The 16,025-nt window shown below is 39.2% G+C and overlaps 1 protein-coding gene across 1 annotated transcript; it reads left to right on the top strand.

Moving 5' to 3' along the window:
* Window positions 1-1,280: 1,280 nt before the first annotated feature.
* On the top strand, window positions 1,281-15,854 carry camkva (CaM kinase-like vesicle-associated a). The gene is made up of 11 exons (XM_086087948.1): window positions 1,281-1,506; window positions 9,562-9,688; window positions 9,760-9,891; window positions 10,567-10,641; window positions 10,708-10,846; window positions 10,944-11,064; window positions 11,139-11,214; window positions 11,485-11,621; window positions 11,685-11,763; window positions 12,558-12,645; window positions 13,516-15,854. The coding sequence occupies exons 2-11, from the start codon at window positions 9,594-9,596 to the stop codon at window positions 13,786-13,788; spliced, it is 1,215 nt and encodes a 404-aa protein (XP_085944074.1). The 5' UTR covers window positions 1,281-1,506; window positions 9,562-9,593; the 3' UTR covers window positions 13,789-15,854.
* The last annotated feature ends 171 nt before the right edge of the window (window positions 15,855-16,025 follow it).

Genomic DNA, 16,025 nt, shown 5'->3' on the forward strand with positions numbered 1-16,025 from the left:
CAAGGTCCTAGAGAGCCACGAATGCACTAGCAGCTAGAAAATGGAGAGTAGGTGGATTTGCAGATGGGTAGGGAGCAGGTTAAAGATGCTCCACTACTCTCCCCGTGCTGTTTTACCTGTAATGCATACAGCCCTCTTAGCAGCATTACTCACTGTAGGACAGATACAGGTACACTTGTGTTACATAAACCAGAGCTTAAGTGTCTGCCCACCACCTAAAAATCCCTGCAGATATTTATCGTCCATCCATTTTCTATGGCACTTATCTTCATTAGGGTCACGACTGAGCAGGTACACCAAGGATTGGTCGCCAGATAATTAAATACAGATATCAACAAACAATCATTAACACTCACATTCACACCTAGTTTATTTATTTATTTACGGTTTTATACATCCCAGGGAGCTACCATTTTGCCACTTGCTGCCGACTGAAAATGACAAGTTGCTCAGGGCTCGGGTAATGACAAATCACAGCTCGGCTTCACAAAACATGTGTCCCTTTTAAGTAAATTTAAAGGACTTTTTTTTCAGTGGATATTTTTGGGATGTGGGAGAGAGAGAGAGAGAACCCACAATTTGCCACAAAAGTATGGGCAGATCAATGAGAACATGCAGATCAAGATTAAAACCTTCCGCTGAAGTGTGAGGGATATGTGCCAAATTTGATGAACGAATATTGACAACGGTAAATTAGATAAATAGCCTAAATGTCCGAATATGATACGAAGCCAACGTTAAAAATCCAAACAGGAGGGCCTTCAGTCGGGATTCAAACCCAGAACATCTCGACTGTGAGGCACAGGTGCTGATCACTATAGTATACCACCATGTTAACTCAATTTGAGTTCATTTATCCCGGCAATTAAAATGTTCACACTGAATGCGGTGTTTATCACTTATGGCCACTCAATTGCAGGGTAGATACAGACAAGCAACCAGTCACATTCACACCTATGAATAATTTAGTGTCTTCCATGAACCGAACATGCATGTTTCGGAATGTGGGAAGAAGCCGAAGCTGAGAAACCCAACGTAAGCACGGGGGAAACGGTTTCAGAATGGGGGAGGATGTCGGAGTTTCAACTCCACACAGGAGATTCGAACCCCAAATCTCTTGCTTGAGAGACAGACATGATAACCACTAACGCACTGTGTTCTCATCTAAAACTAGACTCCGTCGTAAACCGAGGACCCTCTCGAACTTGTTTTCATTCATGACGATGATGCGAGGACGAACGCAGCGCCTCTGACGCACGCAGCAGTCGTGCGTCCTGCGCGCGCGCGCACCACCCCCTCCTGCTTCCTCATTCTCCGCCTCACAGCTGAGCTCGCTGCTACACGTGCGCGCTCCCGAGAGCAAACTGACCTGTTGGAAATGTTGCGAGGAGTCTGCTAAATCTGAGCGGTCGAGTGGTCAAAAGTGGACTCAAAAGTCGTGCCGGGAAATAAAGAAAACGAGAGAGGGTTGGATACTTCTTACATAACCGATTCACTTCTTTTGAGGTAAGTGCATGAGCATCTTTTGTACAAAAACGTGGACATTTGAAGACCATCTGCTTGTGTATTACTGAGATCAGTGTCATTTATGTGTAAAAGTACAAGTTGGGCTTCCTTACTTTGCCCATCTGGCTTCATTTTTTTTAGCCCGAGACTTTGCCCAAACTCCACGCGGAGGCAAGCTGCTTCTCGGCTTAACGTGTTCGCAGCCTCGCACTCCCCGAGATTGTCATGACTAGTCATCCTTTCGCACCCGAAAAGTCATCTTGCACCCCGCTAGGCTGCACAATGAGGGATGAGGAGAGAGGGAGAGGAGAGAGAGAGAGAGAGAGAGAGAGAGAGAGAGAGAGAGAGAGAGAGAGAGAGAGAGAGAGAGAGCAATACAAAAATAATTCATGCATTTATTAAATAAACAGGTGCGTCATTCATGATCAGCACGATTAGTGGTTAGCACATCTGCTTCACTGTTCTGATGTTCTGGGTTCGAATCCCAAGTTTTCATGTTCTTCCTGTGCTTGTGTGGGTTTTCTCTGAGTAATCCAGCTTCCTCCCCCATAAAAAAAAACATGTTAGGTTCATTCACGAATCACAATTGTCTGTAGGTGGGCATTTTAAGTGTCAATGGTTGTTTGTCTATAAGTGTAGTGCGATTGACTGGCAACCAATCCAGGGCGTAACCCACTTCTCTCGCCAAAAGTCTGCTTAGATCAGCTCCAGGTCACCCTCGACGCCGAGGATAAATGCTACCTCTCCTGTGATTGATGTCAACAAGTCACCAATATCAGTTGGGAGGCTCCAGTTAGATAAAACAATATATATAAAATATAAAACAATGACTGAATGGATTTTCCCTGTGATTGATTGGCAACCAGTCCGGGGTGAACTCCACTTCTCTCATCAAAAGTTAGCTGCGATTGACTGCAGCCCATCCATAACCCAACCAACCAACCTGGTTAAATGCAATTAAAAATGAATGAATGGGTGACCAAATGTGGCTCATTCGTATTTACATCACTGCTTCTGTAAGTGGCATCGCCACACGGGCAAAACAGATTTCCTCAATTGGCCTAATCTCGCAAAATTCATCATGGACATTCAACACCAGTCATTGGCTGTAAAGTCGCCAGGCCTCCTCATTGTTTTGCCGTTACGTAAAAGCGCACGTCGGAGAGCCGCAGTTTTCAGTCCCATCAAGCAGCAATGATAAGCACGATGCTGTATTGACAGCAGCGCAGCCGCATACTGTAGCACTCGGTTACCATGGCAACTAAACAACATCAGAGAGAAGCTGGTCAGATGACAGAAGAAGACATGAATGGTCGTCAAAGGGGCCGATTCGCATCCTCATGTGTGTCTTCGTTGCTAAACCGACACCTCCTTTCATTGATCATACGGTCACAGAGGGTATGTTAGTTGTCACAATTGACGTCCGTATCATAAATGAAGGCTAAATGAAGCACATTCTTCGCAGCCTGGCTCAAAAACAAGACCATCTGTCCTGTATCGTCAAGCCTTTGAAGAGGTGCCACTTTGGCGAAAACCCGCTGCTCTGGCATGCCCGCCATGCAACAAACAACAACGCCAACAAACATGACATGAGCATACAATACAACATCAATGGGAAATGTATTAGGGGTGAAAAGCTACAACTCTTAACTCAAAACAAAGTGTCTTGTGTATGATTACTCTAAATGTTATAATAATAAGTTCCCTTCAGTTCAAGGTGGAAAATTATGCATTATTTTCCACAATTTCAAAGTGTTTTAAAATCATCTTTGTGGCATTCTTTTTTCACAAATACCCCAAGGATTATAGTACACTTTTCACTTTTTTTTTGTAGCCTCACTGAAATTAGTCTGTTGTGTCTCATGCAAATGAGTCATTGCTAAACCTACTCTTATTACTGGTGGGCCAATGCCGAACAGAGTTTTTATTACAATGACAGAGCTACATTGAGTTGAGTCCTGAGTCTAAAAACAAAAAACTAACAAAAAAACAAAGACAGCAAAAGTGTGGGCTGCATCGCCAAATTTCCGGATTAGCCTTTGTAGTCATAACTTCAATATTTGAATGAAAAACACATCTAGTCTATAAATATGAAACAATCCAAAGAAAAACACCAAGAATGGCAGTAAGCGGGCGTTTGGAGATGATGAATTCTTACGTCGCCGCACAAAAAAGTTAATTGCACGGTATTCGTAGCCTCAAAACCGCAGATGTCGGAACCGTCGTAAACCGAACAAGGACCCCCTGTATGAAGTTAGCGCTGTTGGCTCAAGTTATTCTGTTCTTCCAAAGGTGTGTAGCTCTGCTTAGCATTTGGTTTTGGCATGAATGTTTTCATGTAGTCTGGTCGTTTGAAAATGTCAGATCTTCAATAGTATAAGGGATAGTAATAAGTAAATTAGCTGCACTCTTACATTACAATTCAAAATGGCTCTGGATTTTGGAACTATTACTACTATAACGATTTACTTGGTTGTTTAACACTTCAGGTGTGGGCAGGCATACAATCCATTAAAAAGTCGATTTAATATACCCTTGACAATTATCTAATTTAACATGACACTTACTTGTTGGACAATAATAGCAAGCTAACTTTTAGTTGCTTCTGGGGAAACGACTTTGTCATTCCCCCCTGAAGGGTTTCCACAATTGCTGCGAGTGAATTCCGAAGCATTAATGAAGAGCTCTTTATTCAGATCGTCCCCAAAAGGCACAGATAAAAGACGTCTTGAGTCAGCATTACATGGTCTTTGCCGTCGTCTTTTTCAAGGAGAACTGCCTTTATCTGCGAGCTGGGTGAAAGCGTTTGGTGGTAGCCTCGTAGCGCAGGAACTGATGATCAATCACGATACAGTTGGGCATGCACATTATGTTGAATTCAAGAGATTTTCCTAGCGCTTGTCATTAAGGGTCGCTGGTGAGCTGGAACCCATTTCACGTGGCTTTTGGCAAGGGGTTTTAATTCAGATTTTGTTTTTTTATTTGACTTAGGGCTGCTCGATTATGAAGAAAATATTAATCACAATTATTTTAGTAATAATTGAACTCACGATTAGGTCGATCATTTATTTTTTGGTACAAAACAAGAAAATGTTTAAGCGTAAAAAATATATATATATATATTAAGACAAATACAATTATTTAAAACACTATAATTATGTAAGTTCCTTTTGGATGAAACAAAATGTATTAAATGAGTTATTTAAAAATTTTAAAAATTTGCAAATATATACATTTCAACAACTCAAAAGTTAGTATTAATAATCCTTTTTTTTTTTTTTTTACAATTATGCTGATTTTGTAATTGTGAAGTGTAATAATTGAAATTGAATTTCAAATAACTCATTCACTCCCAGCCATTTTCACTGAAGCAATCCCATTCGCTCCCGTCTGTTTTACTGGATTTTGACTGATTTTGCAAGGCCCACAGAATATTGTGTTCTATTACTATAAACAATAAAACATGGAACGTACCAAAAGAAAGATTAGTCTCTTCTTTCATCAGGAAAAAAAAGTGTTTTTCTATCTGTTTCCGTTTTGCAGCAATTAGCATTAGAATATAGCTAAGTTTCATCATTAGTCACAAATCACAACCTTTTGTAACATGGCCCTGGTTGCTCTCGTATACTCTACTGCCACCTGCTGGCCGTTTTTGTAATAACTACCATTACTTTAAGCTTTCTCTTCAGTTCAGAGGCTGCATCAAAGCCTTCTGTATGCTCTAGCATAAAAATAAATAAAAATAAAACATAAAAAATGTAAAAATACATTTTGTGGACTATGGTAATATTTTAAATAGAACGTATTCATACATTTTTGGGAGCAAATTAGTTAATTGTACAGCCCTAATTTGACACTAAGGTGATGACAGTCGAGTTAACTTTGCCTAATCGATGAGGTAATTGATTTTTTTTTTCCAGTCAATCAATGAGCTCTGTGCCTCCAAACAGACCCACTCACTCACTCTCCCTGTCAGCTTCAATTGCACAGGCCCCACCCCCAACTTGATCATCCAATTACAGTTAGATGCCTTCAGGGCAAGGAAGATCGAGGATGAGAATTGAACCTCAAACCTAAGAACTGTGAAGTAGACTTGTTTACCTCTAGGCTATCATGTTGCTCTAATTATAATCTATTGTCTCATGAATGTGGAATTATTGCCTCAGTCATTTTTGCTGTTCACTGATAGTGTAGTGGTACGCTTTCCTGACTTAATTCTCTGACTTATTAGAAAGTGTGGGTTCAGTTCCCACTCAGACTAAGCGACATATGAATGCAAGTGGGAATGGTTGTCAGTCTCTATTATGGCGACCAGTCCAGGATGTAGTGTGCCCGAAGTCAGTTGAGTTAGAACAATTGGCATAACCAGATAATCGGCATAAAAAATTGATGGATGGATGACTGATTCACTGCTAAGAAACAAGGCACATATTATTAAAATAAATGGAATTTATAACAGCACAGATGGATGGATTTAGGAGGTAGGCAGACACAAAACATTAACGGTGGCACTGGGTGTTATATTATAAGAAGAAAGCATGTGACTCAGATAATCCTTCAGACTCTAAGTGAACACAAAGTCCTCCCCTTGAGGACAAAGACGACTCGCATTATTTTTGGGCAAATGTGGAGATAAGTGTTTTGAGTAGCTATTGTCTACTCATACCCACCCCAAGGAAGGCTTTTCTTTACTTGGGCATATGCAGTACATCTGGAACACAAACAGCCCCATCAAGTTCGTCAACCTGTCTCGGCTGTACTTGAAAGTCGAGGAGGCTTTACCCCCTTCAGCTACTCTGGGCTGATGCTCAGCTGCACTTTATTCTCTTTTTTTTTCTTCTAAAAAGCTGCACTTTATTCTCAGCGACGATGTGCGCTGTGAAAGATTGGTACTGCATAAACAGGAATAACCTTTGAGGCATTGGCAACCATAGATTACTGCTAAACTGGAGCTAAGGGTGAAACAGAAGTCAACACCATCCTGCTGTCTTGTTACTTTGTGAGACTATTTAATAACACTAATATTGTCTTTTACTTTCTGTCTTCTTCCCACCCAATGGGCTGCATGTCCATTAAAAAAAGAAAGAAAGAAAGAAAGAAAGAATGAAAGAAAGAGAGAGAAAGAAAGAAAGAAAGAAAGAAAGAAAGAAAGAAAGAAACGGAGACTTTAGTAACTTGCCGTGGTTTCCAAACTTCACCGCAAAATATTCTCTCTTCAAAGAGATCTGACAATCGGGCCTTTGTTGACTTCAATTGCAAGGAGTGAGGACGCTCAAATTGGGCCCCATTGTCATTCTACCTCCTTGAAAGCAACACTAAGGAACTTTCAGTTTACGTTGATTATGGCAGTGCCATATGGACAACAGCGGTAATGTTATGCCTAAAGGAAGACCACATTTCCCATGAGGACAAGCGCATAGCGTAGCTTTTTTCAGCTTACACCAGCGAGTGAAAGCCGGGCCATCCTTGATCCTTGACTGTCTTTTTATCAGGGTAGCTTCCCGTTTTTTTTTCTTCTTTTTTTGTCTCCTCAGACAAAACTTTTCAGTTGTTCTGCAGCTTCTGCCATAAAAGGAGTACCGGTAATCATCCGTCTTTGTAACAAATGTGAAAAGGGGTTAGTGACGTATGCCATAAAACAGTCAGAACATTGGTAGTTTTTTTGTGTGGCAGTGTTCCTACCACCCTCCTCAAAGTCGCTTAGTGCCAGTAAAAATGATACAGACACCTCAGGCCATGGTAAAGGAACCATTCAACTATTTTAAAATCAATGTTTAATCAGAAGAGTTATGAAAATATTTTATTAAGGATTAATTGAAAAGTTGCTTAGTGCTTCTTTAAATAGAGGCCTGGTAATCTGCAGTGGAATAAATAACAGCCTGTGAGAATGATTTGAGGAAAAATGGTACATTACAAACCACGATCACACAACCACAACCACTATCACTCGAGAATACAATAATTGAGTCAATCAAAACTCAATTTATAGGTTTTCGTTTAACAATTTGCTTGATATTATGGTTGTAATTCATAGCCGTATATACCAAACTCTGATTATAAATTCAAACTTACTGAGGCTAATAAAGGTTGCATCTGCTCCACAATACAGAATAAAGCATATCTGCAGAGATATCAGTCTCAGTAATGAGCCCCCTTGCGGATCCTCCAATGACTCTGAACCTGCTTGTAAGCAATAAAGAGTATTAAAGCAAGCTGCTTTACCAATCCTCCTCGCATTCTCATTCCCCAAAATGTATTTTCAGAAGAAACATAATATATGACGGCACTTTTACAGCCATGAGCAATCGTTTGCTTTTTGTTGGGGTCTCGACTGAGGCTCCAGACAGCAGCGAGCTCAGTCGGATTTCTCTTTTGACTCCCACTCTTCTCTGCTGGCTGCTGTTTTTACTATCTTGTGCTTGCCAAGAAAGTGCCTGTTTACCATAAAAGCATACAATATTTAGATTGGCATGGTAGCCTGGATTGTTTTCGGAGCGTGGAGTAAAACATGGACCAGCAATTAGTTCTTAACGCCGTACACTCGACGGCTGCAATATTAGGTACACATGCATAATTGAACCAATGTGTCTCTGACAATATCACTCAAAACTGAGTAGTGAGCACTATCATTTTTTTGTCATATGAATGCATAGTATAGCCAGAAAATGTGACCAATACTGTAGGTACTGTGACCACCACTGGCCTTGAGTGTGGTCATCTTTAGTTTAAAATGCTTTGTTGAACGTAATGAGCTACCATTCAACCACATTACGCTGTATGCTAAGTGCATATATAGCAGCAATTGTAAACATACATGTGTATGCGTGAAGAAAAAAGGTCTCAAGTGAAAAAAAGAAATGAGGGTCAAGTGAAGAAAATTCTTGCAGTAAAAAACAGTGAGAAGAATAATGATACTGCTGTAGTACAAAATAAAAGAAATTATCCCAGCCTGGCTTTTGTATTATTTTAATGGTATTGTTTTTATTAAACAATAGTATTAAGAGACCTTTTGGAATGGCATAGGTTTAGGATGATGATGATGATGATGAATAAATTGCCTGTTTGTGGGATCTCAACTTGACCGAAAACTAATTGTTGCAACTGTGTATATCCAGCTGAAAATGTACCGTAACTCACAAAAGTGAGTACACCCCTCACATTTCTGCAGATATTTAATTATATTTTTTCATGAGACAACACTGAAGAAACTACAGTATAAAGTATAAAGTAGTCAGTGTACAGCTTGTATAAAAGTGTAAACTGACAGTTCCCTCAAAATAACTCAAAATGCAATAACTAAGCTGCTGGCAACAAAAGTGAGTACACCCCTAAGTGAAATTTCTCCTCCCCAATGTCATGTGACCCATTAGGGTTACACGGTCTCAGGTGTGAATAGGGAGCAGGTCTGTTAAATGTGGTATTACAGCTCATCTCTCTCATTCTGGTCACTGAAAGTTCAACCTCATGGTAAGGAACTCTCTGAAGATCTGAAAAAAAAAACTGTTGCTGTTGCTAAAGATGGCCTAGGCTATAAGAAGATTGCCAACACCCTGAAATTGAGCTGCAGCTCAAAATAAATGAATACAAAAATAAAAATAATAAAAAAGCTGCTCACACCAGTTTTTGCAAATGTGCGAGTGTATTCTGGTGGCAAATTATGTATTTGAGGGGTCCGGAACATCCTCGAACAGTCTTTGAATAGTTTTGGAAGAAATCACTCCCTATAGCAGTTTCACCGATCGGCACAAAGTTTGGTGACGCGCAAAAAGTCTCAAGGACCCATGGCCGAATTGAACAAGAAGTCGGTCACTTTAGTATTTATTTTGGGTGAATTCCAGGGCTCGTACTGTGACCAACTATTACCAGGGAATTCACCAAAATGACCCCAATAATCGGAAAATGTATCCTAGTCAGATGGACAATGCCTCTTCTTTTTTTTTTGCTTAAGCTATCTAAGTTGTTGGTGAATTGATGATCCTTTTGAGGATGCACCATGAAACAGATGTCATCGCTGCTTTCAGCTTTAATTTTCTTTGTCCTTGTTTTTTTGTTCAGCAAAAGATTCCCTGGCTAGGGCAGGACCTGCCATGCCATTTGGTTGCCTGACGCTGGGGGAGAAGAAGGATTACAACAATCCCGCTGAAGTCACCGACAAATATGACCTGGGACAAGTCGTTAAGTCGTAAGTCAGGCTGCTCACGGAATTAAGAGAGAATGTTACCCCAAAAATATGAAGCCCTTTTTCTTTTGCAGAGAGGAGTTTTGCGAGATGTTTCGAGCGAAGGACAGGAACACGCTGAAAATGTACACCTGCAAAAAGTTCAACAAAAAAGATGGCAGGAACGTGAGGAAAGCGGCCAAGAATGAAATAATGATCCTAAAGATGTAAGTGGAGCTCAGCTATAAGGCTTGTGGAGACATTTTGAGATTTTTTTTTTTATTTTTTTTTTTTTTTTTTACAAATACTGTAGAAACAGATGACATGGCAGAATAATGAGAGTTTATACAATACTTTAGATCATTACCCACTAGCGCCTCTCTCCATTGAGTAGTGTCTTTTGTTAACACTTTTCATCTGTGTCACTATGTGACAGTGGGATTGTGAAGCAATTACTGTAATCTCATAAAGTAACAATCATGTATTAAACAATAATTGTCCTGGTAAAGCTTCTTCTGCCCCCAAGTGGGCAAAATAATCTGTACAACATATTTATCATAATACATGTTGGATAATGTTTGTTGTATATCGGTATGGTCACAATTCATCAATTAGGGACTAGATTATTCAATTAATCTAATAGATAGACAGATTCAACTAACCTAATATGTTATTGGAATGTGGGAGGAAGCCGTAATAAATGGAAAACATGAAAAGTTCACATAGGAAGGCCGGAGGCAAGATTTGAACCCGAAATGTTAGAACTGTGAGGCGGAGGTGCTAACGAGCCTTGATACAATTTTAATAAGAACATCCATTGATATTGCCCCTGTACAAAATTCATTTTGTTAGTCACATTTTTGTGCCGATCCCTTCTTTTATTCCTCTTTCCCCTTTCACAGGATAAAACATCACAATATCCTCCAGCTGGTTGATGCTTTTGAAACAAAGAAAGAGTACTTTATCTTCCTGGAACTGTAAGTATGTTCACCTTGCGAAAATGCCGCAGTGAGCCTCCTCACCAGTAAATTTCTATTCTGTAGCGCAACAGGCAGGGAGGTATTTGACTGGATCTTAGATCAGGGCTACTACTCAGAGAGGGACACCAGCAATGTGATGAGGCAGGTGCTAGAGGCCGTAGCATATCTGCACTCTCTGAATATCGTCCACAGAAACCTAAAGGTACGAGGCTCTGCTGACACCGAGTGATGAGCAAGGAACACTTTGTGACATCAATTCCAGCTCAGTCTATTAACAAATGCTTGCTCTCCTCACACAGCTGGAGAATCTAGTGTACTTCAATCGCTTGAAGCATTCCAAAATTGTTATCAGTGACTTCCAACTGGCAAAACTGGAAAACAGATTTATTAAGGATCCGTGCGGGACTCCGGAGTATCTTGGTGGGTCAAGTTTGACATGCGGAACATCATCCCAAAACTATGGAAAGCTATGAGAGCTTCTTTCTGACTTTCAGCTCCTGAGGTTGTTGGAAGGCAGAGATATGGAAGACCTGTGGATTGCTGGGCGATAGGGGTCATCATGTACATACTGTAAGTACCGCTGATCAGGGATTGGAAAAATTAATTGATCCTTAGGAATTTAGTCAGGTGTGTATACTCCTGTTGTCGACTATGCATTTGTGGCATAACAATCGAACACTTGGCAAGTCAAAACAATAACTCTAAAAGCGAGGTATGGAATTTGTCAGTACTCAACACCAGCGCTGAAACAGAAAGTGATTATTGTTTGTTAATTTATCCCCCATGTTCGGTTAAGAATAACAATAAACCTAAACTGTGTTATTTTTGCTGACTCAAAAGCTTGTCAGGGAATCCTCCTTTTTACGATGACACCGATGAAGATGACCCTGACAGTCGGGACAAGAACCTCTTCCTCAAGATTTTGTCGGGGGACTACGAATTTGACTCGCCATACTGGGACGACATTTCCGATTCTGGTAAGCGATTCCAGTCGGTTTGTCGTAAAGCTATCAATAGTTCACTGTTGGTCGTCTTTTCAGCCAAAACCTTAGTGGCGTCTTTGATGGAGGTGGACCAAGAACAGCGATTGACTGCACAAGAGGCTATTGCCCATGACTGGTATGAAATACTGTTTTCTAAATAAAAAAAAAGGCTGTTAATCCACATAGATTTCCAGAGTGAGAAAGGAATATGCTATGTTGCCATGTTAATGATACCTACAATTACATTATTGTCACACCGTTAGGCTTCCGTAGAAGAAAAAGGCCAATATTTGCAAATCAAGTAATTAGGCTGAGAAAAGTAATTACATGATTCATGTAAATGAATTTATAATATGACCTCTTTAAAAGGACAAAAATTGGGCATAATTTAACACTTAACCCAAAATGGCGGACTTCCTATTAGACAAAATACTTTTTTGTAGGTCTTGGGCTGTTTCATATGTCTCCAACTTTTTGTGGATCTTGGTGAAACATACAACCGGTGCTGCTTTGTTGAAAATTTGTAGGGAGTGTTATTGCACCATTTTTGAAAAATCTCACAATATCGTAAACTATAAAAAAAATAATGATTGTTTTGCCAGACCTAATGTGTGTGCGAAGTTTCATGAGTTATCGTCTATGTGTAGTCTCTAAAAATCAGCGTTTTTTTCGAAAAATCACAAACTTTGTGTTTCAACATCATGAAGGCCTGAACACTTTTCTAAGCAAATATGAGGTTGATCTGGTTAACCCGCTAGGGAGAAAAAACATTAAAGATTAAAATATGTAGGCCTATTTCTTTTAGCCAGGTGGTGGAATCCCACACCGCACCAAAAACACACACACTTACTACAATCACTATGCTCTGAAGGAGTATATATTGAACAGTTATCGTGTGTACCTCGCTTAAGCTGTGTTGTCTTTCCACAGGATTTCTGGAAATGCTGCTTCGGATAAGAACATCAAAGATGGTGTTTGTGCACAAATAGAAAAGAACTTCGCAAAAGCCAAGTGGAAGGTATAAATTCCTATATTTTAGGGCTGAATTCTGCTCTGAGTGTCAAAGAAAAGAAAATTGACTGGACAAATATTTACCTTATTTGAAGTAACAGTACATGTTACTTTTTTATTTAACAATAATAGACAATCATTGAAGAGATGTAAAATGAGATCGACACGATAACATCCTTGGGTTAAGAAAACAAATGCATCTTGTGAATATATTTTAAATTACAAGGTCAGCGCAACTGATTCTTACAGATTAAATTGACATGGCAGCACATACAGGCTGAAATCTGAATGGACAAAAAAAACGGAAAATACACATACTGAAACCACGGCAGCCAAGAGAAATACTACAAAATCAAGTGCATAGAGTTTGGGAACTAGTAATAAAGTTGGGAAAGTAATAATAATGCATCGGATTTATATAGCGCCTTTCTAGACACTCAAAGACCCTTTCCAAAGGAATGGGCACATTATTCATGCACTCACACGTACACACTGTGGTGGCGGTAAGCTGCTCAAGTAGGCACAGCTGCCCTGGGGCAGCCTGACGCAAACATTCGCGCCTTCCATACACCAGTGTGAGTAGCACTGGAAGCAATGTGTGTGAATGCCTTGCCCAAGGACACAACGACACGTGACTTGGGGGGGCGTGGATCAATCCGCCGACCTTATGGTCACTGAACGACCGTCTCTACACCCTGAGCCACGGATCGCCACAATAACATTTCATTAAACAAATATTAGAGTTAGGTTGTAAATTCAGGTCAGTGCTGGTGACATTTGTTTGGCTGTGACATTTTTCCCATGTAAAATATGTACTTTGGCTCAATAATGGCAGGGAAGTTTAGACATCCATGTCCATATGTTTGCTTACTCACAGAAAGCTGTCAGAGTCACCACCCTGATGAAGAGACTCCGGGCATCCGAGCAAGGGGATTCAGGAGCTTCCGGAGCTGATGCCGGAGCACCCGCAGGCACCGCTGCTGCTCCGGTAGCGGCTGGCGGAGGCCTTGGCCTTGCCGCCAGCCTAAAGGCAGCTCTTAGCGCAAACGCTCCAGACACACAGACTCCCGCCACGCCCGCGGATCCTCAGCCAAGTACAGCCAGAGTAGAGGAGAAGCCGGAGGAACGCTGCAATGGTGATGTTCTCTAAAGAAAAGAAGAGTGGGAATTAACAAACACCAAGAAGAAGATGATTCAGTACAGTCAACATGGTTGGCATAACCTGGTGCAGGTGGTGTTTGTGGTGTCCAACTATCCCTGATTTATCCTATGTTATGTATTTCATCAATTTTGCCTACTGTACTGATTGTTCTGTAGTATTCACCACTCTTGTTACTTTGTGTGCAGGTCCCTTTAAAAAAATAAAATAAAATAAAAATACATGTAGTTAGTTTAAAGTAACTCCTCTGTTGTGCCCCCTTTCCCTCCTCCTGGCTAACTGTCCAAATGCAAAGTGGAATTTAGTGAAATCAATTTCATCTTTGGTCATCAACTGACTGTATGTATATGTAAATAGTGTGCATTTGTTTCAAACCAATGGCTAGTGGTAAGCTTCAGATCTGGATTCTTGTCGTAGAGTTTTATTTATTTATTTATTTATTTATTTTTAAATAGAAAAAGACTATATCTAAATCAATATGTAAAAAACCTGTCATGTTCCTGAAAATATGATGTCACCTGATTACCTATCTCGATCAACAATCAGACACTTGTTTTGTGGAATTTTTGGCCTCAAGGCTGGAACACGGAACAGCTAAGTGTCTATAAATACACTTAATAGAACAACAAATAAAGTAATACAGCCAATAACACAATTTCTGCTAGAGTTATGAATGCCATTGGTATATCCCCTATTCACTCATGTCTGACCATAGCTACTGTACAATGAGAAATACTGCATAACTCACACAAAAATTTACTTCACACTCAAATGACAGCAAGGACGCTTCCACCCCACCCCCCACGCCCTCACCCCCTTTTAGTTAAAGTGCCTTAATATTCTTTGCAGTAAAGAAACGTTTCCGAAGAAACAGCTCCATTAAAATGGCCTATTTATTATTTCTTTGAAATGATTTAGCTGCTTCACTTGCTCTTCTTTTTTAGAGTCTTTTAGACCGCTTCTTAAATAAATACTGTATGCCATCCATTTTACCAATGTTATTGGGGCCACCCAGAAAAGGGAAAAAAATACTCCACAAGATTAACATCTTAATCTTACAAGAATAAAATTACATTATTATAAAGTATTTTCAAGGAAAAGCGTTATATATTATTTTAGATTAAGTCATACACTTTGTCAAGAGTAGTATTTTCCTGAAATTTAAGTAATAATTTTATGAGTAGTATATTTGTAGGAAATAAGTGGTATACAATGGTATATATCGAGACAAAAAGTTTTTTTTATTATGTAATTTTATGAGAATAAATTCATATATTTTTCATCTAGAAATGTTTGTTTTTGAGAGGAACTTTTTTTATATTTTTGAGACAGTTGTATATTTTTAGATTCATTAAAAGTTAAAGTTTAATATTTGTAATTGGATATTTTTTTCAAATAATGCCATATTACCATGAAATTGAATACAATAGCCTAATCAGTACTGTATTATGGTACATCAATATCAGAATACAGTATTTATTAAAGGAGTATCAGTCAACTGATATCTTCTCTTTATTTCCCAGTATAAAAGCACAACTATCATATTATCTCTAAACTATCAGACTTTTCTCCTCTAAATATATGATTTTATTATTTTAAAATAATGACTTTAATCTATAAAATATACCACTTAAATATAAAAATATGTGAATTTATCGTGTAAGTATCGAAAACACTTTACTCTCATGTTACAACTTTAATCTCGAAAATGCCGTTGAAATGTTATACAACTTTTTTCCCCCTAAAAAATATTCAACTTAATTCTCCTAAGATTACGACTTTAATATCGTACTGTAATCGTTTTTTTCTTTCTTGTGTGCCCCCAATTCTTCTTTGTACTGATGCCGTTTAAGACAAAGATTTTATGTGAAGTATTGTTTTAGCCGTTTTGCTGATGTTGTGTTGTCGATCGTGGTAAAGTACTGCTTATTCATTTCTGATGCTGTATCTGTATTATCTGCATTATGTAGTTGCTTTTTGTGTAGTTAGCAACATTTAGCAGAGTTAGCAAATTGCTACAACGCTTATAAAACAATAAAATTAGCAATATTTGTCTGGCTGATGTCATGTTAAACTCCCTCACCTTTTCATGATGAATGGATGGATGGATGGATGGACAGACAGCCTAGCTGAATTAGAGAGATAGATAGATAGATAGATAGATAGATAGATAGATAGATAGATAGATAGATAGATAGATAGATAGATAGATAGATAGATAGATAGAT

This window comes from Leptonotus elevatus, chromosome 10 (assembly GCF_054856555.1).
Source record: "Leptonotus elevatus isolate MCC_2025b chromosome 10, RoL_Lele_1.0, whole genome shotgun sequence".
In the NCBI taxonomy this organism is placed as follows: domain Eukaryota; kingdom Metazoa; phylum Chordata; class Actinopteri; order Syngnathiformes; family Syngnathidae; genus Leptonotus; species Leptonotus elevatus.